The following is a 23,480-nucleotide window of genomic DNA, read 5'->3' as shown; positions in this document are numbered from 1 at the left end:
CTCGGGCATTTGCGCACAGAAAGCTTTCGCTGTGCCTGGCTTCAGCTGCACGGGCTCCTGTGGTGATCTTGCTGCGCCAAGCTGGACGGTCCAGAGCAAGTGTCTCCCACGTGTTGATGTCTGAACATACCACGCGCTTGAATGCATGCGCTCTCTCTCTCTCTCTCTCTCTCTCACACACACACACACACATATATATATAAACACAGATACACACAAAGAGCATTATTTTTCTTCGTGTTTTATTTTCTTCCACAAGCAAAGACCCCAACCAAATAAACTTATCATTCAACCCGCTTAGTCTCAATGACCGAAGTATAAGGACCTGAAAAAATGGATCACATCCTCGAAATGAATGAATAAATTAAGACATTAAAACATGTTTTGCATACAATATATAACAATCAATTGTCATCTTAACAAACAACGCACAACTGAGATTCCTGACGCTTTGTTTTGTTTTGTTTTGTTTTTTTTCAAAGAAGCAATTTAAAAAACACACACACAAAAAAAAACACACAAAAAAAAAAATGAAGCTAGGGGTATAATCAAAATATTCAGTTCAAAACAAGGGCAGTAAACATCACCCCTTTCCAAGAGCAGACAACTAAAAGCCAGTACGGCTTGCACTGCTCATCAGCTTGTTTTGTTTGGTTGGGTTTTTTTAACAAGGGGAAGAAGAAAAATGGGGAAAAAAAAAAGTTCTTCAGGTACAAATGTCCCTGGAAACAAAAGTGTGTGTTCATGATCTGTAATTTGACATGTGGGTGGAGACGTTTCCAGCCGTGCCCCTCATTCTGTTCATTGTGACTGGCCTGTGTTCGAACCTGGGATATTATGACAAACAGTGCTGACTTCAAGAAGACATGTCTGCCCGTGTTGGGGCTAAAGTTACTGCCCTTTTGTTTGTTTGTATCCCCCCCACTCCCATCCCCCCAACCCCAGCCCACTAAGCTTCTCCAGGAAAAAAGAAATATAGATCAGTACATTTGAGGACATTAGCAGTTTAATACATTTGCACTTTTTATAACCTTTCTGAAAAGGCTAGTGTTATCTGTTGTTGTTGATTTTATTTGTTGTTCGTTCTTGCTGCTTTCTTCTTTTGTTTTTTCATGTCTTTGTTGACATCCAAAGTTCTGAATTGAGCGCACGAAATCCACCCTCACACCAAATGTACTCTGGAGTTCCTTTGGCATATGTAAAAAAAAAAGTACTCTGAGTATATTTTGGCGTGTGCTTTCTGTAAGTTTTTTTTCTGGAATGTTCCACACCACTCTGTGGGCTATTTTGGGTTTGGAAGAGCAATACACTTGACAGCACCCAAAGCGATCGTCATCCATATTTATTGCTGGGGGTCAAAATATGACGAGGGACAAATTCCAAAACCGATACACCGGGTAAAACCAAACCCCATTTCGCCTGAACTCACAATAATGACAATAGTTTCTGCTCCAAATCTAAAACCAACACATTGTACGACTACATTGATGACAGACAGCAAGCTCTGTGTGCAATTATATATATATATATATATGTGTGTGTGTGTGTGTGTGTGTGTGTGTGTGGCCTTTACCAACCGTCATGTCTGCGCCATATATACACTGCATGTTTCGCAAGCAAGTCAACTACACTGCATAATACAACTGTAAACTTTTCTGCTTTTCATAACAGTTTATACAAACAAGACATGTGTGCAATATCATTTCAATTTGTAACAAAAAAAACAAACAAACAAAAAACAAACAAAAAAACTCAGCACCATAGAATAATGACTTGATAGCTGATAATCAATCAAACACTTTTATTATAATAAGAAAAAAAAAAGATTAAAAAAAGGACCAATTTGCTTTGAGTTTGAGATGAGAATTGAGAATATGGTATTCAATATAACTGAGAAATAGATAAAGATATAGAGAATGGCAGAATGAGATTGTGCGGGTATGGCTTTAAAATGTTAAGGAGGGTGTAATTAATCAATCAATTAACTAATCGATTAATCAACCAAATGATGATAACCAATGGAGCCCCGCATCTCAGCATTGCTCTGCCGTCAATAATTGTCTCATTAAACGTTTTTTTGTTGTTTTTTTCACGTTTCTGCATATTCATCATTATTATCATAACTAATACTATCAAATCATTATTAACAATAATAATACTATAACAAAAGGAAATTGCTCTTATTCTAAACAGATCGACCTCAGCTTCGTTACAAAGTTCACACATTATACTCATCTAAAGCCCACATGATGTCAGTGTCTTTAACAACATGTGAAGCTCGTTTTGGGGAAATAAACAGTATGTCCAACGCGGGTTGCTGTTTTTTTTCTCTTTTTCCTTTTCCTTTTTTTTTCTCTTCACACCTGTCCTGTTCAGTCTGACAAAGGATTCACAACAGCTTCCATAACAAATGCTTTGAATCTTATGGTGTTTGGGCATATCATGTACAAAGCTTCAAGGTCGTCACAATATTCATTTCCCGAACTAAATGATGTGTGTATGCGCATGTGTGTGAGCGCGCGCGCTTGTTTGTGTGTGTGTGTGTGTGTGAGAGAGAGAGAGAGAGAGAGAGAGAGAGAGAGGGAGAGAGAGAGAGAATGAGAGAGAGGGAAAGAGAAATGGAGAGAGAGAGCGAATGAGAGAGCTTGCACATGCGTGCACAAATGTGTGAGAGTATGCGCTCGCTGGCTCTTTCTTGAGACGACTTGTTTGTTTTTTAACTGAAGCAAAAAACAAAACAAAAAAAAAGAAAAAAGAAAAAAGAAGAAAAAAACCAAAAAAAAGAAAAAAGAAGAAAAAAAAAAAAAAAACGAAAACGAAAAAACACAACAAAAAAACCAAAAAAACCCCAAAACCAACAACAACATATATCAACAAATTCTTCCACACAGGTCGGATTCATACAACACAACTCTTTCAAAAGAGGCAAACAAAATTTGCGCTCCATCCCCCAGCACATACATCTTTGTTCACGTAAAAAAAAAAAAAAAAAAAAAAAAAAGTGTCTATGACCAAACAAAACAATGTATCTTTTTAAACATAATGTAGAATATTTCTTTTCAGTCATTTGCACAAGTCAGTCTCTGATACTTAAGACTTCTCAGCAGCAAAAATCAAAGAGCTGACAAATCAAACCGTTTCCGATTATTTTTCATTCTTGAATCAAAACGATATCACATCAAAATGAAAAAAAAAAAAAAAATTCTTCCAGTGTGTGTTATGTTCATCAAAAAACTTTTTTTATATTTTTTTTTTTTTTACAGAAGATGATTCAACAGAAAATTTTTTTTAAAAACGATAATAATCTCAAGAAAGGCAATCTCAAGATATCTCAAGAAAGATCATCGCAGTCAGACAGAATCTTCTCGAACTTCTTTTCCTCTTTTTTTTGTTTTTTTTAATTCATGGTTTTTTAGTTCAAACCATCACCAACACCAAACTGTTTAAGTTTCATATAATAATTAAATTATATATATATATATATATATATATATATATATATATATATATAATATATATATATATATATATATGTGTGTGTGTGTGTGTGTGTGTGTGTGTGTGGACAAACCAACTTTTTTTTTCTCTCAAATCAACGGCAGAGTACTCTCCCTTTGACAAACAGTTCCGTACAAAATGGCTGTTCGCTTCCCTATGAAATAAGGGGAACAAAATCACTTTATCACCCCCATACCCTCACCCACTCCGCCAAGCTCATGTACACACGTATATTGTTCACTGGATTTTGCGAGAATTCAGAATTCACCACTTTGTCACCCTGCCTGAAAGAGCGTTGGTTGCTTTAAGGTCAGTGAAAGAAAGAAGAATTCATCCATCCATTCATCACCCCATCCCACCCCCCTCCCTTCAAGCTCATCTGCTCAACTCAACACTCGTTTCTTGGTTGCTTGTCAGGGAGGCACAGCGAGAGAACTCAGAACTCAAAAATTCAAGGATTAAGATTGTAGGCATGGTCCATTCTTCCAATCTGTCCTTGCCAATCTGCATCAGTTACAACAGCACACGTATTTAATAGAAAGAGGAGAAAAATATAAGGAAAAAAAAGAGAGGGTGGAGGGTCGTGGTGGGGTGGGGGTGGGGGGGGGGAGGAGGGCGGAGGGAGGGAGGGAGAGAGCGAGAGGGAGAGGGCAGAGGAGATTTACAAAAACAAAAAAAACAAAAAAAGTTGTCAACGTCAACTGGATACACACATCAAAGGCCTTACTTAACGCAGGAAAGAAAGAGTGTCACTGACAGTCACTTGAGGAAAGCTGATGTGTGTTGAAGATACACTGGACAACGACGACAACAGTATGATGTTGTCATCGTTGATGTTATCACACACACACAGGAAGGTTTGGTTGCTGCATCACATCAACACCTCTCCCCCCCCCACCTCCCGACCCTCCTCCCCCCCAAAAAAAGTTCATCATCCACCCCCCCAAAAAAACCCTAAAAACATGGCTGGTTGGTTCAAGATCAGCCAGAATGAACAATTCACCAATTCATCACCCCGGCCTTTCAACTTCGTCCGCAGCAACATCCAAATCCTCCAAACCAGCCTCATGGGGCGACAGCCAAGAGAGAAACTTGCATCGACAAATGGACAAGCTGTTCTTTCATCAAGACACAGTCACCGGTGAGCACGTGCATCACACCGTGTTAACTCCCACTGATCTAAAATAAGATGGATAGCTCATTGGCCAGGAAAGCTGAAGCCAACTGGACGCCATACTGAGACTTGTATCCGGCTGTCAGTCCGTTCGGAAGTCGTCTGTTAACTCGTGATAGTTTCTGAACTGTAACAGTGTATCTTCAATGAAATCGTGTTATGCTTGCCCCCACGGCATGCCAAATGTTGTGTCTTGATTGATATCTGCCATTCACCAAAGTTATTACAGGGAAACAGTGCAGTGACACGCAGCGCAAACTTGCTGTGGAGGCACACACAGGAATGTCAGCTTAACTAACGCCGCGAGTAAATGAGAGCTTGCCGTGAAGCAGTCATAGTAGCCAGCTGAGCGCTCGGCTACATATATGAAGTTACCGCTTCGCGCTACACTGACACGAGTAGCAAAATGGTTGACTGAACAATTCCGCTGGCTTCAGTTAGCAATGGGGCTCAAAGAAGGCATGCGCTATCCACCTATTTTTAGAGCAGTGGTTAGCTCCCCTCTCGGCCCTCCAACCTGATCACAGACCCTCTGTGTTCTCCGCTGCTGCCTCCGTCGAACCAGTGTTCCTCGACATTTTCGTCGACGAGGTCATCGTCATCGTCGTCATCCATGCTTTGGTTGTCGTTATCGCTGTGACTGTTACTGCCGTTGACTTTGTTACAGCCGTCGTCGTCGTTGTTGTCGTCCATGCTCTGAGTATCGTTATCGCTGCGACTGGTGCTGACTTTAGCCTTGTTACAGGTGTCGTCGTCGTTGTTGTCGTCGTGGTCGTCAACGATGCCCTGGAACTGTCTGAGGTCGGCGATGTCGATGCTGAGGGGGCCACTGGAGAGGGAGGAGGCCCGGCTGTTGTAGGAGTTGGTGCTGGGGAGGGTTTGAGCCTGCGTGACACACAGTGAGCAACACGTTGTTAGGGAACACAGCACGCAGTACACAACACGTTATTGTAGTACAGAACACATAATGCACAACACGTTACTACAGTTCATGCTGGAATGCTTGTGTAATCTGTCCTCAACTCTCTTTCTCTCTCTCTTGTTTCTGTCTCTTTTCTCTCTTCCTGTCTGTATATTTACATCATTTTTCTCCATTCATATCCCTAACAGTGATCAGGATTCCAGGCCTCGTTTTCGGCATGTTGTTGTTGCTCCTTGAGAAAGGCACTTTACTCCGATTTTCCTCACTCACTCCACCCTAGGAGTAGAACAAAAGACCATGCTGAAACGGGACCTTGAACCCTGGGGCATGTGTAGTGATGGCTTAGAGGTAAGGCGTCCGCCTAGGAAGCAAGACAATCTGAGCACGCTGGTTCGAATCATGGCTCACCCACCGATATTTTCCCCCCCTCCACTAGACCTTGAGTGGTGGTCTGGACGCTAGTCATTGGGATGAGACGATAAGCGAGGTCCCATGTGCAGCATGCACTTTGCGCACGTAAAAGAACCCACGGCAACAAAAGGGTTGTAGAAAAATCCACTTTAATAGGAAAAACAAATAAAACTGCAGACAGGAAAAAATACAAAAAAAAGGGTGGTGCTGTAGTGTAGCAACGCGCTCTCCCTGGGGAGAGCAGCCAGAATTTCACACAGAGACATCTGTTATGACAGAAAGAAATACAAAATTACAAAAATACAACAAAATATGCATGAAACCTTACTACCGTAGCTGGCAACTTCGTAGATCCCTACTTCCGTTGTCCGTGGTAGGGAATGCAGGAAGCTTTACAAGAAGGCTACAATGAAGTTGCTTACAATTAGTGTGCGCTATTTTTATCTTCGGGAATACAAGAAACTGTCAGTAAATATGCACACAGACCCCTTCCCCCCAGTCATTTCCTGCTTGTTGATAAATAAACTGATTGACTGGATTCCTAACAAATTCTGACACAGTGCCTTTTCACTAAGCTTTAGGTGCCAATTCTTAGCCAACACATTCAATATGTTCTGTCATCAGTTCTGGTGCAAAAAAGGTTATGTATATTTTTGTTGCTGTTGTTCACGTGAAAAGGGGCCGAGGGACCTCTAACCTTTAACTAATGCCCCTGCTGTGGCGTCCTGGTTTCATCTCACAATACAGAGAAGATGGAAAGATGGACAGTGAATAACTAATACCTAAACTGTGCCGTTATGTCTCGCATCAGAATCCAGAGAAATGGATACTGAAATAACTAATACTCCAGCTCAAGAGTTCAGAGAGACTCAGTTAATTATCATTATCATCATCATGATCATCGTTATCATCGTGGTCTCACCTCAGAGTCCAGAGAGATGGACTCCGCGAGGCTGTTGAGGGAGGAGATGGTGCTCTGACGCCGGAACCTGCTCCTCCTCTCCTTGGCCCCCTCGTAGTACATCTTGGCCAGGCGGGGGTCCGTCACGCCCTCCCCGTCACGGGTGAACGCTTCGGGGGCATCGTGAAACTCCTCCTCTCCTTCTCCTCCCTCCTCCACCAAGCTGTCCTCAGGCTTCTGCTCCAGATCTGGCCTAACAGCTGACGATTCTTGCCGAAGATTGCCGATGTGTAAAGAGGTGGTGTGTTGTTGCTGTTGTTGTTGTTTGTGGTCGTGTTTGTGATGATGGTGGAAAGGTGACGGGTGGTTGGTGGTGGGTGTGGAGGAGGGGGAGGAGGAGGAGTTGGAGCGGCTGAAGACGTCGTCATAGCTGTCTGAGGACGGGGCCGGCGAGGGCGGGAAAGGCACAGAGGACGTTGACATGAACTCCTGGCTGGAGTCGCGAGAGGAAGCCACCAACCGTCGGCCCTGCCCCTGGTCCTGACGCTTCTTGGAGGACTGGGCAGCGGGGCGGGACAGGGAGGAGGAGGGGGACCTGGGACTCCTTGTGGACGACGACCCCCTCCTCCTTGAGGTTCGTGGACTGACTGGGGAGGTGGCGGAGGAGGAGGAGGGCCTTGAGGTGGTGGAGAAGAAGGGGTTCCGCCCATCCCCCTGGGATGACGAGGACCTGCCTGAGGACGAGGACGATGACTGGAAGCTGAACACGAAGGGATTCTTCTCCCGCCTGGCAGAAGAGGAGGAGGGTTTCGGGGACCACCCAGGTGTGAAGAAGGGGCTCGGGGTGTGGTTGTGGGGTGGGGTGGGGGTCTTGGTCACACTGCTGCTGCTGCTGCTCCCTCCTCGGCTCTGCATCTTGCTGAGGAACTTCTTCAGCTCCCTCCGCTCCTGCACGCTCTTCATCCGCAGCAGCTTGAAGTCCCGGGGCTGAATGGGCACCCTGGGCGACGCCTGCCTCTTCTGGGCCACAGCCCGGGCCAGCTCCTTCCGGATGGTGCCCAGGCTGTGCAGCGTGTTGAACTCAGTCAGCTGGGACAGCCGCTGGAAGTTGCGAGCTGTGTAGGTGAAGTTGAAGGTGGAGAAAGGCGCAGTGGGATCGTCGAAGATGTCGAAGTTGGCAAAGTCCTTGTCCTCTTTCGTTTCCCTCGGCACGCCTGCAAAGTTTTCAGTTTTCTTCTTTCAATGGAGGTGTCAAAACGTGCGGACTGATGTGCTATACTACATCTGCTGTAAAAAGAATTGAAATACAGTAAAACAAATAGGCAGATGCCTAATCTTTTGCTAAACCAGACTCTGCACACCTGTAAGTTCCGGTTTCAGTTTCTAGCAAGGTGTCGAAGCATGTGGTCTATTTCATATACACTACACAACAGAGCTGTTACGAAAAAGAGACAGATGCCTGCAGACAAAACTCAGAATCAGATTCAGGTTCAAGGGGGTGTCAAAGCGTGTGGACTATTCCATATATGCTACAGTGCTGGGGGGGGGGGTTAAATAAAAATTTTGAAAAGACAGATGCCTGATCTTCACATAAACCCAACCCATTGACCAGGCCTTGAGAGGATGTGACCCAAAACAACGGGGAAAAGAATGAGTTAAATGCAGAATTCAGCCACTGGTTGACTGTTGCTCTTAAATTTTGTCAAGTTGTTCAAAACTGCAGCCTTCAATGAGTTAATTTCCAGATGTTTCTTTACAAGGAGAGAAATAATTATATTCATGATTTCTTCCTTTAATGATGGGAAGAATTCTTCCTATTATGATGCAACAGCAGCGTTTTAGATTCTGTATTAATTTTTTCCTCTCAGGAATCCATATGTGGAGATGACTCGCTCCCTCTCTCACTCCCTCTCTCTCTCTGCCACCCTCTCTTTCTCTTCTATCTCTTCCACCCCCTCTCTATCTGCTCCTCTCTCTCCCTATATCTTTCTACCTCTCCCCCCCCTCTCTCTCTCTCTCACTCCCCCCTCTCGCTCTCTCTATTTCAAACTGGCTTAAAATCTTAATCCCTGAATAAAACTGTTTAGAGCTCTGTGAGTTTTCTCTCTCTCTCCCCACCCACCTGGCGCCTTGAAGTTTCTGAAGTGGATGTTGACGAGGGGGAAGTGGAGGACGATGGGGCAGTGGGGGTCGTGGGGGTCCCGGAAGACGTACACCTCCTTCAGGCCCTCGCGGTCCACCACACTGGGGTCGATGGGAGGGAAAGGGAGACGATTCAGCTTGGCCCACTTCTCCGCCAACAGCAGCTCCTGTGGAGAGAGAGAGGGAGAGAGAGGGAGAGAGAGAAAGAGAGAGAGGGGAGTGGAGAAGAGTTATTGTAGTTATTACTGCTGTTGTTGTCATCATTGTTGTCGAAACGACGTGGAGTTACTTCACTTGCTATGTTTTCTTTTTTCTTTATTTTCTTTCTTCCATCAATCTCTCATTCCCCATATCCTGAAAAGAGTCCCCCCCCCACTTCCCACCTCCACCCCATCTCCCAAACACACCCCATGAATGGCCGGGTGCTGTCGTTGTATCTGTGTGACCCTGAAAAGAGTCGCTCCACCCCCACCTTCCAACACTTCCATCCCACCCACCCCACCTCCCAACATACCCCACCTCTCTGACCTTGAATGGCAGGGTGCCATCACTGTATCTGTGTTATCGTGAAAAGAGTGATCCCCACCCCCAATCCACCTCCTAACACCCACATCCATCTCACTATGAAAGGAAGGGGTGCTGTCACTGTACCTGTATAACCCTTAAGTCAGCCTCACTCCCCCACCCCACCCCACCTCCCAACACACCACCACCACCCACCCCCCCGACCTTGAATATCAGAGTGCTGTCACCGTATCTGTGTCACCTTGTAAACAATCATCCCCAACCCCAACCCAACATCCCATACACACCCCACCACACCCACACACCCCTTTACCTTGAAAGGAGGGGTACTGTCGCTGTCTCTGGCACTGAAGTCGAAGGACAGGATGACGTCCACGCCCCTCTGAGGCCTCAGTATCAAGGGGTAGGGCGAGTTGAAGGTCAGCCCCGCGTCCACCATGTAGATGTGCTTGATGTGGGTCGGGTGGAGGTCGAAGATACCGTCAAACTCGTCGCCCTCCCGCACGCGCTGGTTGAGCGGGGTGAAGGGGGACAGCGGGTAGGTCTGCTGCAGGTTCAAACCCCTCATGAAGTTGTGGATCACCGCTGCTCTCCCTGCACGTGTGCTCAACAGCTCGCAGCTTTGGCTGTGTGGGTGGGTACAGATCAAAACAAAAGTGTTAGTTAATACAGGAAAAATGTGTCATCTACAGTGAGTAGATGGCGAGAGAGAGGTGGGGGCAGAGGGTGGGGGGGGAGGAGAAGTGATAGAATGTTGATGACGCTTTGTATGATAGTTGGTCGTGTTCGACAATGACCATCAGAACAGCAGAGGAGGTAACTGCCGTCCCGACTATCTGGGCTAGAATTTGATCATAGTGGAGAGTGTCTTGCCCAAGTTACATCCCCACTCTCTTGGCCAAAAGGGTTTTAGGACAGTCGGTGTTGGAATGGTTCCCAAAGACCAACTAGCCCCCAAAGCTGCAGCACTAAGAGCCAGTGCAATTTTTTTTTCCTCCAAGTTTGACAGTCATAATCCTTCACAACAGACTAAGCTGCAAATGATTTCCCGTAGCAATGGAGAAACCATTGATAATACAGTTCTCACTTTGCTGTTGGCCCAACTGTAAACTTATGTCAATGTGTGCTATAAGCTAAGTGTTGGGCCCAGTGGACACTTATCTGCCAATACAGTGTCCGTGAGGGTCTGGGTACAAATCCCTTTTTGCCAAGTTTGGCTGGAAAATCAAACTGAGCGTCTAGTCGTTCGGATGGGACGTGAAGCCGAGGTCCCGTGTGCAGCAAGCACTTGGGCCGCGCTGAGGAAGAATCCATGTCAACGAAAGTGTTGTCCTCTGGCAAAATTCTGTACAAGAAATCCACTCCTATAGGTATTGAAATATATATGCACACACTCATTGCCAGACCAACACGTTGGGTTATGCTGCTAGTCAGACATCTGCCTAGCAGATGTAGTGTGGCGTACATGGATTTGTCAGAATGCAGTGACGCCTCCTAAGAAACTGAAACTGAAATATAGTCCGTTGATGTTTTGGCTGGATGAATTTTGACCAAATCGCAAAATATCCAAACCAAACGTGCCCACCATTTTAATGGAAAGAACTTAAATGAACGACAGTCACTGAATAGAAAAAAAACACCAAAAAACCACCTCGGGACTATAAATTCATACATCACAACCAAACTCTCCTAAAAAAATATTAAAAAAAACAACAAAAAAACACCTCCCTCAAATGGAAATACATCAAATAAAACGACACTACGATGCTGTCTACGAACGACGACGATGAATACTGATTGATTGAATCTTTAATGGGTAAAGAATTAGGCGCAGTAAAGGCCTTTTTATAATTCTGCCCATTTAACGACACAAAACACAAAAATAAAGAACGACACAAAATATAAAAATAAAGAAATAAAATGAAATAAAATAAAATAATAAGAAAGACAAATAAGAACAGTAACCGGAATAGTCCATTGAACACACACTCACACACACACTCACATTATAAAACAAGCAAAGACATACGAAGAAGAAGAAACAACACACAAAAAGAAGAAGATGATGATGATGATGATGAAGAAGAAACAACCCCCCCCCCCCTCCATCCACCCTCCCACCCTCTGCTCCCCTCCAAACACAGCCTACCTTTCAATAACACCCCTCAGAATGGAGCTCCAATAACTACGGCTCTTCCCTCGACGAATCGTCGACGCCCTCTTCAACAGCGGTTTCCGGTCAGTCCTCCCCCGCTGCGGCTGCTGTTGCTGTTGCTGGGCTTTGCGTTGCTCAAACTGATCCACCTGCCGCGAAAACCTCACCCCCTTCTTGGGCCCGTCAGGGCTGCCGGAGACCCCCATGCCGGAGGAGGCCCTGTCAGCCCCGGGGCTGGAGGTCCGGCAGATTGGACGAGGCGAGGATGCCCCCACAGTCCCCCCGACGTGCTGTGAGGAGGAGGAGGAGGAGGAGGAAGAGATGGAGGAGGAGGGGGGTTCTGGCCGGCAATCCACGTCGTCGAAGCCTTCTGAAGAGTCGTGGCGAGCGAGTAGGGATCGGGGAGGGTGGTTGTGGTGGAGGTCGTTCTCGCTGCTCTCCCCTTCGCTAGTCTCCTCGCTGTCACTGGCCGGAGAACCGGGCTTCCTCAACGACGCTGGAACCAGACCAGAGGAGAAGGAGGAGGAGGAGGATCTCCTCATCGTCGTCGCCGTCATCGTTCCGTGCCCCGCCTCCTCATCTGTGTCGTCCGTTTCCTCTTCGTCGTCGTCGTCGTCGCTGATGTCGCTGCTGTCGTCGTCGTCATCTTCTGGACCTTGCTCCAGCTGACTGCCAAGGTCGCTGCGCAGCTCCATCTCGCGGCGGATCATCTCTGCTGGGTCAAGGTTCCGGTTGTCGTCCAGAAGACGTTTGAAGAGGATGCAGAAAGCGCTGCCCCAGATTCCTGCACACAGGAGGGGCTGGTGAGGGAGATGGAAGAGTTGATCCTGTATTGTGTTGTACTGTGTTGTATTGTGTTGCGTTGTGCTGTGCTGCGCTGCTTGAACTTCACCAAACTTCACTGTCTGCAGACGCCATTTCGCAGTTGACCTACTGTTGTGAATCGCCCATTGGTTCAGGCGCTACTTTGAAATTTCAAAGCAAGTCCACTCTAAACATATGCTCCAAACATTGATCAGTTAAATCTATGTATCATTCATTGCTAGATTTTGCCTGTCAAAACCTTTTCGCCTCCACTTCATGAGCTATTGTTCCAGCACATTTGAACAATTGAAGAATATTATAAGGATTATTATGCCTTTTTCTCGTTCTACACTGATCAGCCTATGCATAGCGGAATCTATTCAGTCAAAGGTTAGGCTTTATGTATCCCGCATTCAGTGGCGAAATTCAAATGTAGGCCTGATGAAGCTGTTTCTATGTTTGACTTCCTCCAAACAACTGGATAACTGGTGTGTAAGTCCATTAACTGGCTACACCACTTAATGGTCAAGCCATGCTAATTGCTCTTCCAATCACTGTATTGAACACTGACTTGCTATTGATCTCTCAGGTTGCCAGTATCTATTATAAAAGCCACTTGTTCTATAATCTTGTTTATTATTCGTGTAACTTTTCATAATCATGCTGATACCGGTACTGCTACAGTTTTAAACGTTCCTTCCTTATACTGACTCTCATCTCAGGTCTACCAGCCTCACAGTTAGCATGTGCTTAGTCTTCTATAATGTGTGAGTAGTGTTCTGCTGTGAAGATCACCAGATAATGATGGATTAATATCAGTTATTGGTTAATACTATCTGATACGTATCACAGTCTGATAATTGTAACTCACATACTATGGTCTTTACTAAACGGCTTACACACAGAGACACACCTTCAACACACAATCAACTAAACTCAACCTTCTTCTTCTTCTGCGTTCACTCGTATGCACATGAGTGGGCTTTTACGTGTATGACCGTTTTTACCCCGCCATGTAGGCAGCCATACTCCGTTTTCGGGGGTGTGCATGCTGGATATGCTCTTGTTTCCATAACCCACGCTGACATGGATTACAGGATCTTTAACGTGCGTATTTGATCTTCTGCTTGCATATACACACGAAGGGGGTTCAGGCACTAGCAGGTCAGCACATATGTTGACCTGGGAGATCGTAAAAATCTCCACCCTTTACCCACCAGGCGCCGTCACCGTGATTCGAACCCGGGACCCTCAGATTGACAGTCCAACGTTTTAACCACTCGGCTATTGCGCCCGTCGAAAACCCAACCAACCAACCAACCACACCACGCCACGCCACACCACATCATAAACACACCACAAACACATAAAACAACCCAAACATCCAATAAGGCAAACCAACCAACCACACCACGCCACGCCACAACCACATCATAAACACACCACAAACACATAAAACAACCCAAACATCCAATAAGGCAAACCAACCAACCACACCACACCACATCATAAACACACCGCAAATACATAAAACAACCCAAACATCCGTGATTCGAACCAGCGCGCTCAGATTCTCTCGCTTCCTAGGCGGACGCGTTACCTCTAGGCCATCACTCCACTCCATACGGCACCACAAAGGCACCAAACAACCTGAACACTCACAAGCTCTTGCCAGTTACCTTGCAAGAAGTGCAGCGGCGGTTCCTCGTAGGCTTTGACCAATTTCCCCATGAAGAACTTGCTGCCGAAATACTTGGAGTCCATGAAGGTGCCATACTTCGGCATGCCGATTTCGTACGGGGAAAACTCAACCCATTCTGTTGGCACAAAGCAAACACAAAATAGAATAGAGTAGAAACAAAAAATCAATTGATTAACTGATAAATTAACAAATATTAATGTCTATGTTGGTATGATGATGTTTCATAAGCATAGCATCTTTTTTGGTCTTTACTTATTTATTTATTTATGTATTTATCTATTTGTTTACTTATTCAGTGTTATTATTGTCATTATCGTTCTTAATCTTAGTATTGTTATTAGTAGTATTAATATTATCATTATTAATATTATTATTATTATCATTATTAGTATTATTATTATCATTGTTATACTTTCTCCACTTCCAGTACTACACCCCCCCCTCCCCCACCCCTTGCCCCCCAACGCACACACCCTGTCTTTCTTTTCTAACCTAACACACACACACACACATACACACACACACACACAAGCACGCACATACACACACAAAACACACACACACACACACACACAGACACGCACACACACACACACACCTGTCCACCACACCACAGCCACCACCACCACCACCACCACCTCCTCCTTCTCACGCCCCTCCCGCCATCCCCATCCCCCTCCCCCCTCACCCTCCCCCCCCCCCCGCCCCCCCACCCAACACCCAAAACGACCCTGACCTTGAAAGGAGCGGGCGGGAACATCTTTCTTCACATGCACGCACGTGTAGAGAGGCATGGGCACCCGGGCATCGTCTATCTTCTGTCTCTGGTCCGTCAGTCGGCTCTCCAGTCGCTGCACCACACACAATACATAACAAAACACATGATGACGACGACGACGACGACGATGATGATTATGGTGATGGTGATAATGATGATGATGATTATGGTGTGATGATGGTGATGGTGGTGGTGGTAGTGGTGGTGGTGGTGATGATGATGATGGTGGTGGTGGTGATGGTGGTGGTGGTGGTGATGATGATGGTGGTGGTGGTGGTGATGATGATGGAGGTGGTGATGATGACGATGATGATGACGACGACGACGGTGATGATGGTGGTGATGATGATGAGAAGAAGGAATGAATGAAAGATTTTTCTTTAATGAGGGAAGTGGAATAAGCAAGGACATGCTTTCTTTTTTCATCCCGCCCAACGAAGAAGAAGGTGATGATGGTGATGATGAGAAGTGTGGGTGTTTTTTTGCTTTTGTTTTTTGTTGTTGTTTTCTTTGGGGGGGGGGGGGTCGGAGGTGGAGGGGGGGGGGGTTGTTTTTCTACCACTGTATTCTGCTCTACTGTATTCTGTTCCCTAATGTACACTCACCCCTTTCAGCAGTGTCTCCCCGACCATGTAGCCAGAAGAAGCCAGTTTTTTGTGTTTTTTTTTTTTTTTGTCCTTTTCTATTCTATTTCACCACTCTGATTCGTGCCACACTCGATCTATACTGTTCCACAATTCATACTCACCCCTTTCAGCAGTGTCTCCCCAACCATGTAGCCAGAAGAAGCCAGTTTTTTGTGTGTGTGTTTTGTTTTTTGGGGTTTTTTTTTCCTTTTCTATTCTATTTCACCACTCTTATTTGTGCTACACTCGATCTATACTGTTCCACAATTTATACTCACCCCTTTCAGCAGTTTCTCCCCGACCATGTAGCCAGAAGAAGCCAGTTTGTTTTTTTTGTTTGTTTGGTTTTGTTTTGTTGTTGTTTTTTTTTTTTGGGGGGGGGTGTTTTTTTCTTTCCTTTTCTATTCTATTTCACCACTCTGTTTCGTACCACACTCGATATATACTGTTCCACAATTTATACTCACCCCTTTCAGCAGAGTCTCCCCAACCATGTGCCCGAAGAAGCCAGTTTTTTTGTGTTTTTTTTGTTTGGTTTTGTTTTTTGGTTGGTTTTTTTTGTTGTTTTTTTCCTTTTCTATTCTATTTCACCACTCTGATTCGTGCTACACTCGATCTATACTGTTCCACAATTCATACTCACCCCTTTCAGCAGTGTCTCCCCGACAATGTAGCCAGAAGAAGCCAGTTTTTTGTGTGTGTGTTTTGTTTTTTTTTGTTGTTTTTTTTTCCTTTTCTATTCTATTTCACCACTCTGATTCGTGCTACACTCGATCTATACTGTTCCACAATTTATACTCACCCCTTTCAGCAGGTTCTTCCCGACCATGTAGCCAGAAGAAGCCAGTTTGTTTTGTTTTTTTGTTGTTGTTTTTTTATTCTATTTAACCACTCTTATTCCGTACCTCACTCGATCTATACTGTTCCACAATTCATACTCACCCCTTTCAGCAGTGTCTCCCCAACCATGTAGCCAGAAGAAGCCAGGGTTTTTTGTGGTTTTTTTTTTTTTTTCCTTTTCTATTCTATTTCACCACTCTGATTCGTGCTACACTCGATCTATACTGTTCCACAATTCATACTCACCCCTTTCAGCAGTGTCTCCCCGACAATGTAGCCAGAAGAAGCCAGTTTTTTGTGTGTGTGTTTTTTTGGGTTTTTTTCCTTTTCTATTTCACCACTCTGATTCGTACCTCACTCGATCTATACTGTTCCACAATTTATACTCACCCCTTTCAGCAGTGTCTCCCCGATCATGTAGCCAGAAGAAGCCTTTTTTTTGGGGGGGGGGGGGGGGGGGGGGGAGGGGGGGGTTTTTTTGGGGGTTTTTTTTCTATTTCACCACTCTGTTTCGTGCCACACTCGATCTATACTGTTCCACAATTCACACTCACCCCTTTCAGCAGAGTCTCCCCGACCATGTGCCCGAAGAAGTCCGTGAAGGAGACGGGCTGACCCTGCCTCCTCTTGCCCACCACGCTTCTGACGTAGCGGTACAGGCGGCCCACCTGCCACACCAGGCTCTTGTCGATGTTGCCCTGCAGCTCCCCTTGCATCTCCGCGGGGCTCATCTCGGGCCACCGCTCGTGAGAGTACAGCGTGGAGAGGTACCTGGTCATGACAGGAGGTAAGTGGGGATAGAGAGAGAGAGAGAGAGAGATGGGGGTGGGGGTGGGGGAGTTAAAGGTTAAAAAGGTGTTCATGGTTCTCGTGGGAGTACAGCGTGGAGAGGTACCTGGTCATGACAGGAGGTAGGTGGGGAGAGAGAGAGAGGGGGGGGGGGGGGTTAAAGGTTAAAAGGGTTCATGGTTCTCGTGGGAGTACAGCGTGGGGAGGTTTCTGGTCATGAAAGGAGGTAGGTGGAGAGAGAGAGGGGGAGGGGGGATGGGGGTGGGGATGGGGGAGTTAAAGGTTAAAAAGGTGTTCATGGTTCTCGTGGGAGTACAGCGTGTACAGGTACCTGGTCATGACAGGAAGTAGGTGGGGGGAGAGAGGGGGGGGAGTTGAAGGTTAAAAAGGTGTTCATGGTTCTTGTGGGAGTACAGCGTGGAGAGGTACCTGGTCATGAAAGGAGGTAGGCGGGGAGAGAGAGAGGGGGTGGGGGGTGGGGGAGTTGAAGGTTAAAAGGGTTCATGGTTCTCGTGAGAGTACAGCGTGGAGAGGTACCTGGTCATGACAGGAGGTGGGTGGGGAGAGAGAGAGGGGGGTGGGGGAGTTGAAGGTTAAAAAGGTGTTCATGGTTCTTGTGGGAGTACAGCGTGGAGAGGTACCTGGTCATGAAAGGAGGTAGGTGGGGAGAGAGAGAGGGGGGATGGGGGTGGGGTGGGGTGGGGGGTTAAAGGTTAAAAGGTGTTCATGGTTCTCGTGGGAGTACAGCTTGGTGAGGTACCTGGTCATGAAAGGAGGTAGGTGGGGAGAGAGAGAGGGGTGGGGGTGGGGGAGTTAAAGGTTAAAAGGGTTCATGGCTCTCGTGGGAGTACAGCTTGGTGAGGTACCTGGTCATGACAGGAGGTAGATGGGGAGAGAGAGAGGGGGGTGGGTGGGGGTGGGGGAGTTAAAGGTTAAAAGGTGTTCATGGTTCTCGTGGGAGTACAGATTGGTGAGGTACCTGGTCATGAAAGGAGGTAGGTGGGGAGAGAGAGAGAGGGGGGGGTGGGGGTGGGGGAGTTAAAGGTTAAAAGGTGTTCATGGTTTTCGTGAGAGTACAGCGTGGAGCGGTATCTGGTCATGACAGGAAGTAGGTGGGGAGAGAGAGAGGGGGGATGGGGGTGGGGTGGGGTGGGGGAGTTAAAGGTTAAAAGGTGTTCATGGTTCTCGTGGGAGTACAGCTTGGTGAGGTACCTGGTCATGACAGGAAGTAGGTGGGAAGAGAGAGGGGGGGTGGGGATGGGGGTTTAAGGTTAAAAGGTTCATGGTTCTCTTGGGAGTACAGTGTGGAGAGGTTCCTGGTCATGAAAGGAGGTGGGTGGGGAGAGAGAGAGGGGGTGGAGGGCGGTTAAAGGTTAAAAGGGTTCATGGTTCTCGTGGGAGTACAGCGTGGAGAGGTACCTGGTCATGAAAGGAGGTAGGTGGGGAGAGAGAGAGGGGGTGGAGGGGGGTTAAAGGTTAAAAGGGTTCATGGTTCTCGTGGGAGTACAGCGTGGAGAGGTTCCTGGTCATGAAAGGAGGTAGGTGGGGAGAGAGAGGGGGGGTGGGGAAGTTAAAGGTTAAAAGGGTTCATGGTTCTCGTGGGAGTACAGCTTGGTGAGGTACCTGGTCATGAAAAGAGGTAGGTAGGGAGAGAGAGGGGGGATGGGGGTTTAAGGTTAAAAGGTTCATGGTTCTCTTGGGAGTACAGTGTGGAGAGGTACCTGGTCATGAAAGGAGGTGGGTGGGGAGAGAGAGAGGGGGGTGGTGGGGGGATGGGGTTAAAGGTTAAAAGGGTTCATGGTTCTCGTGGCAGTACAGCGTGGAGAGGTACCTGGTCATGACAGGAGGTAGGTGGGGAGAGAGAGAGGGGGATGGGTGGGGTTGGGGGAGTTAAAGGTTAAAAGGTGTTCATGGTTCTTGTGGGAGTACAGCGTGGGGAGGTACCTGGTCATGAAAGGAGGTGGGGGGAAGGAGGGAGGAGGGGGGGGGGGGTAAAGGTTAAAAAGGTGTTCATGGTTCTCGTGGGAGTACAGCGTGGAGAGGTACTTGATCATGAAAGGAGGGGGGTGAGTGGGGAGGGCAGACACACACAGACACAGACACGCACCCAACCCACCAACCGACGAAGCCAAGCCACCAAAGGGAAGCCACTGACCACGAGGATCAAGACAGCCCACAAACTGAATAACCAGTCAACCAACCAACCAACCAACCCATCAACCAACCACCCACCCAACCAACCAACCAACCAGCCACCCACCTAGCCCACCAACCGACGAAGCCAAGCCACCAAAGGGAAGCCACTCACCAGGAGGATCCGGACAGTCCACAGACGTAGGTGGCACAGTCGAGGAGCCCCGAGTCGGCCAGAGCCTTGAAGACCCCGCTGTAGCCAGTCATGGCGCGGAACCCTCCCCCTGACCCGATCACCGCGATGGTTGGCGTCTGTGAGGTAAGGTAAGGTAAAGGTAAGGTAAGGTGATGGTCGGCGTATGTGAGGTAAGGTATAATAAGGTAAGGTGATGGTGGGCGTCTGTGAGGTAAGGTAAGGTAAAGTAAGGTAAGGTGATGGTGGGCGTCTGTGAGGTAAGGTGAGGTAAGGTAAGGTGATGGTGGGCGTCTGTGAGGTAAGGTAAGGTAAGGTGATGGTGGGCGCCTGTGAAGTAAGGTATGGTAAGGTAAAGTAAGGTAAGGAAAGGTGATGGTGGGCGTCTGTGAGGTAAGGTGAGGTAAGGTAAGGTGATGGTGGGCGTCTGTGAGGTAAAGTAAGGTAAGGTAAGGTGATGGCGATGGTGGGCGTCTGTGAGGTAAGGTAAGGTAAGGTGATGGTGGGCGTCTGTGAGGTAAGGTAAGGTAAGGTAAGGTGATGGTGGGCGTCTGTGAGGTAAAGTAAGGTAAGGTAAGGTAAGGTGATGGTGGGCGTCTGTGAGGTAAGGTAAGGTAAGGTAAGGTGATGGTGGGCGTCTGTGAGGTAAGGTAAGGTAAGGTAAGGTAAGGTAAGGTGATGGTGGGCGTCAATAAGGTAAGGTAAGGTAAGGTAAGGTGATGGTGGGCGTCTATAAGGTAAGGTAAAGTAAGGTATGGTGATGGTGATGGTGGGCGTCTGTGAGGTAAGGTAAGGTAAGGTAAGGCAAGAACGCAAGAATATTGATGTAAGGTAACCGACCTGTACACATTTTTGATGCACGAGTTTCACACACACACACACACACACACACACACATACACATACACACACATACACACGCACATACACACACACACACACACGCACACACACACACACACGCACACACACACACACACACACACACACACGCACACACACACACACGCACACACACACACACACACACACACACACACACACCATGCTCTGCCCTGCCCTGCCCATTATATCACACGACTGTCGACTCTATATCTAATTACAGGTCAAGAGAGTGCTCTTGTACAAAAAAAAAAACACTTCACGAGTCCTAAAGAAACATAAGTTCCGTTTTCTGAGGCACACACACACACACACACACACACACAAACACACACACACACACAGAGAGATCATATCCATTATATCACACGATATAGTCGTCTCTGTATCTAATTGCATGTCAAGAGAGTGCTCTTGTACAAAACGCTTTACGAGTCCGGATGATAACACTGTTCGGTTTTCCGGCACGCGCCAGTAGCGAAAGATAACCACTAACAACTACCGGCTTCTGACTCAAAAATGTCTCCGGGTCGTCGCTCACAATAATAGCATAGCTCCTCGCTGATTGGCTGTTGGTAGACGATATCATGCAATGCACCGAGGACAGAAGCCTTCTGATTGGTCCTTAACCCAACCCTACCCTCCTCACCCCTCCCTCCCAACACCGTCTCTCATTCTTCTTTTTTTCTTTTCTTTTTTTTTTTTTTCAATGGAGGTGACTAATGATATGGCAGCTCATATCTCTCCTCCCTAAAGGGCGCGTGGCTGTGCAATTTGCTGTGTCATTGTTGCAACGAGTTTCACTGGGGGGTGGGGGTGGGGGGGGGGGGGACGGTTTTTATTATAATGTGAAATCGGACTGTTGTGTGAAGCCGTTTTTCTTGTCTTGTGTGAAATATTGTCACATATTATAACATCATTTGAGTTTTTACTCTTCTTCTTTTCTTTTTTTTTCTTTTTCGGGGGGTTGGGGGTGGGGATGGGAGGTGGTGGTCATTTGGGGAGTGAGGGGGTGGTTGTGGTTGGGTGGGAGTGAAATTGACAGATAACTGACAGATTTACATTTCACAGCTTAAAAAAAAAAATCAAACAAACAAACAAACAGAGAGAGAGAGGAGGACAGTAATACATTTCAGTAAATATTTTCTTGTGGAGCATTTTGACGAACTCCTACCATGATTCTTCAACTTTCTTGAAAGTAATTGCGTCTGCATGTCTGTCCACGTGGAATTTTAGACAAAAAAAAAAAAAAAAAAATCAGTCAACTGTTATATAAAGTTCCACAATAACTGTCAACACAATACTTCAAGACTGTCCACAACGGAATGATAATTATGATGATTTTAAGAATGTCATCAACGCAACAATTCCGCACTTTTCTTTATGAATTTTTGAGTGTGATGTTATTTTGACACTAAGCAAGGGACAAACTTCAAGTCAGTGCTACTTACGCTACCGATTCGGCAGGCACACAGATAAATAAAAGGTACATTGGAACAAACCCAGACACTTCCTCTAAAAAAAAAAAATAAATAAATAAAAAGGAAGCACCGGGCCTGTCCTTACACCGATCATTTGACATGTGCACACACAGCAGCAAAGACAGAAGAAATGTGCAAGGGACACTTTTCACACACATACTCCACCGACAAGTTACAGAATTTCTTCAACAACCAATATTTTCCTTTAAAAAAAGTATTGTTTTATATATATATATATATATATAGGACTCTCTCTCTCTCTCTCTCTCTCTGTCAGTCTGCCTTCTCTCCGCCTGTCCGTCTGTCTCTCCCTCTCCCTCTTTCTCCCCCCTCTCTCTCCCCCCTCTCTCTTCGTCTCTTCATCCTCTCTCTCTCCCTCCCTCCCTCCCTCTCTCTCTCTCATTGTCAGCCATCTGTCCGTCTGTCCCTCCCCTCTCTCCTTATTTCTTCCCCCCCTCTCTCGCTGTCTGTCTCTCTCTGTCTTTCCCTCTCTCTCCTCCTCTCTCACAGTCCCTTCTCCCTCCCTGACCCCCTCCCTCTCTGTCTCTCTTTTTTCCCCCTCCTATTATCTGCCCATCTATTTTTTCTCGACCTCTCTCTCGTCCTCTCTGACTACTTTACTCACCAGCCTCTCTTCCTATTCCCCAAGCAACACTTCACACTGTTCTTTTCATGCTGCATGCCCTGGATGCAGTTTTTACATGAGTTTTTTTCATGAGCTTTGTTAACCTTTTTGTTTTCTTTGTTGGTGTGTGTGTTGCATTTTGACATACCAGTAAACGCCCTTGATGAAGACCAGTGGTCGAAACCGGTCGGGCATGTGAGAAACTGTTCTGTTGTTTTCCTTTTTTTCTATTGTTATATACACCATCTGGAACAACAAAAACATCGCTCTCAGCTCAAAAATCAGACTGATGCGTTCCCTGGTTATTTCAATATTGCTCTACGCCTGCGAGACTTGGACCCTGACTGCGGACATCGAGAGAAGAATCCAAGCTGTCGAGATGAGATGCTTTCGTAGACTACTTGGCATCTCCTACAGAGACCACATCACTAACACGGAAGTGAAGAACAGAATCAAGCAAAGTATTGGACCCTACGAAGACCTTCTGTCCATAGTGAAAAAACGCAAACTTAGGTGGTATGGACACATCTCCCGATCATCTGGTCTTGCCAAAACGTTCCTGCAAGGCACCGTACAAGGAGGCAGAAGGAGAGGACGGCAGAGGAAGAGATGGGAAGACAACATCCGGGGTTGGACAGGCTTGACGCTCGGTGACGCCCTGAGGAAATCAGAAAACCGTGAAGAGTGGAGAGGGGTGGTGGCCAGGTCAGCAGCGGTGCCCCAACGGTCTGAACCCAGACTACGGGAGAGGTGAAGGTGAAGGTGATATATATATATATATATATATATATATATATATATATATATATATATATATATATATATATAGTTTTCCCTCTGATCGGGAATGAAGAAAGGGCTGAGCCATCTTAAACAGTCGTGTGAAACTACTGTGAAAA

The 23,480-nt window shown here is 46.5% G+C and overlaps 1 protein-coding gene across 1 annotated transcript in view; it reads right to left on the bottom strand.

The window, feature by feature from the left end:
• Positions 1-4,186: 4,186 nt before the first annotated feature.
• Positions 4,187-23,480, bottom strand: part of LOC143275440 (uncharacterized) — a 57,398-nt gene continuing 38,104 nt past the window's right edge. Inside the window, exons 8-16 of the mRNA XM_076579539.1 lie at positions 19,576-19,712; positions 17,033-17,249; positions 14,971-15,085; positions 14,212-14,349; positions 11,723-12,512; positions 9,887-10,199; positions 9,029-9,215; positions 6,928-8,120; positions 4,187-5,557 (exon numbers count right to left, since the gene is read on the bottom strand). Of these exons, the coding sequence (XP_076435654.1) occupies positions 5,165-5,557; positions 6,928-8,120; positions 9,029-9,215; positions 9,887-10,199; positions 11,723-12,512; positions 14,212-14,349; positions 14,971-15,085; positions 17,033-17,249; positions 19,576-19,712 (3,483 nt within the window). The 3' untranslated portion in view covers positions 4,187-5,164. The remainder of the gene's footprint in view (positions 5,558-6,927; positions 8,121-9,028; positions 9,216-9,886; positions 10,200-11,722; positions 12,513-14,211; positions 14,350-14,970; positions 15,086-17,032; positions 17,250-19,575; positions 19,713-23,480) is intronic.

Source organism: Babylonia areolata, chromosome 30, assembly GCF_041734735.1.
Source record: "Babylonia areolata isolate BAREFJ2019XMU chromosome 30, ASM4173473v1, whole genome shotgun sequence".
Classification (NCBI taxonomy): Eukaryota; Metazoa; Mollusca; class Gastropoda; order Neogastropoda; family Buccinidae; genus Babylonia; species Babylonia areolata.
The sequence above is the reverse complement of the archived record's forward strand: the minus strand, read 5'-3'. Positions and strand labels throughout refer to the sequence as shown.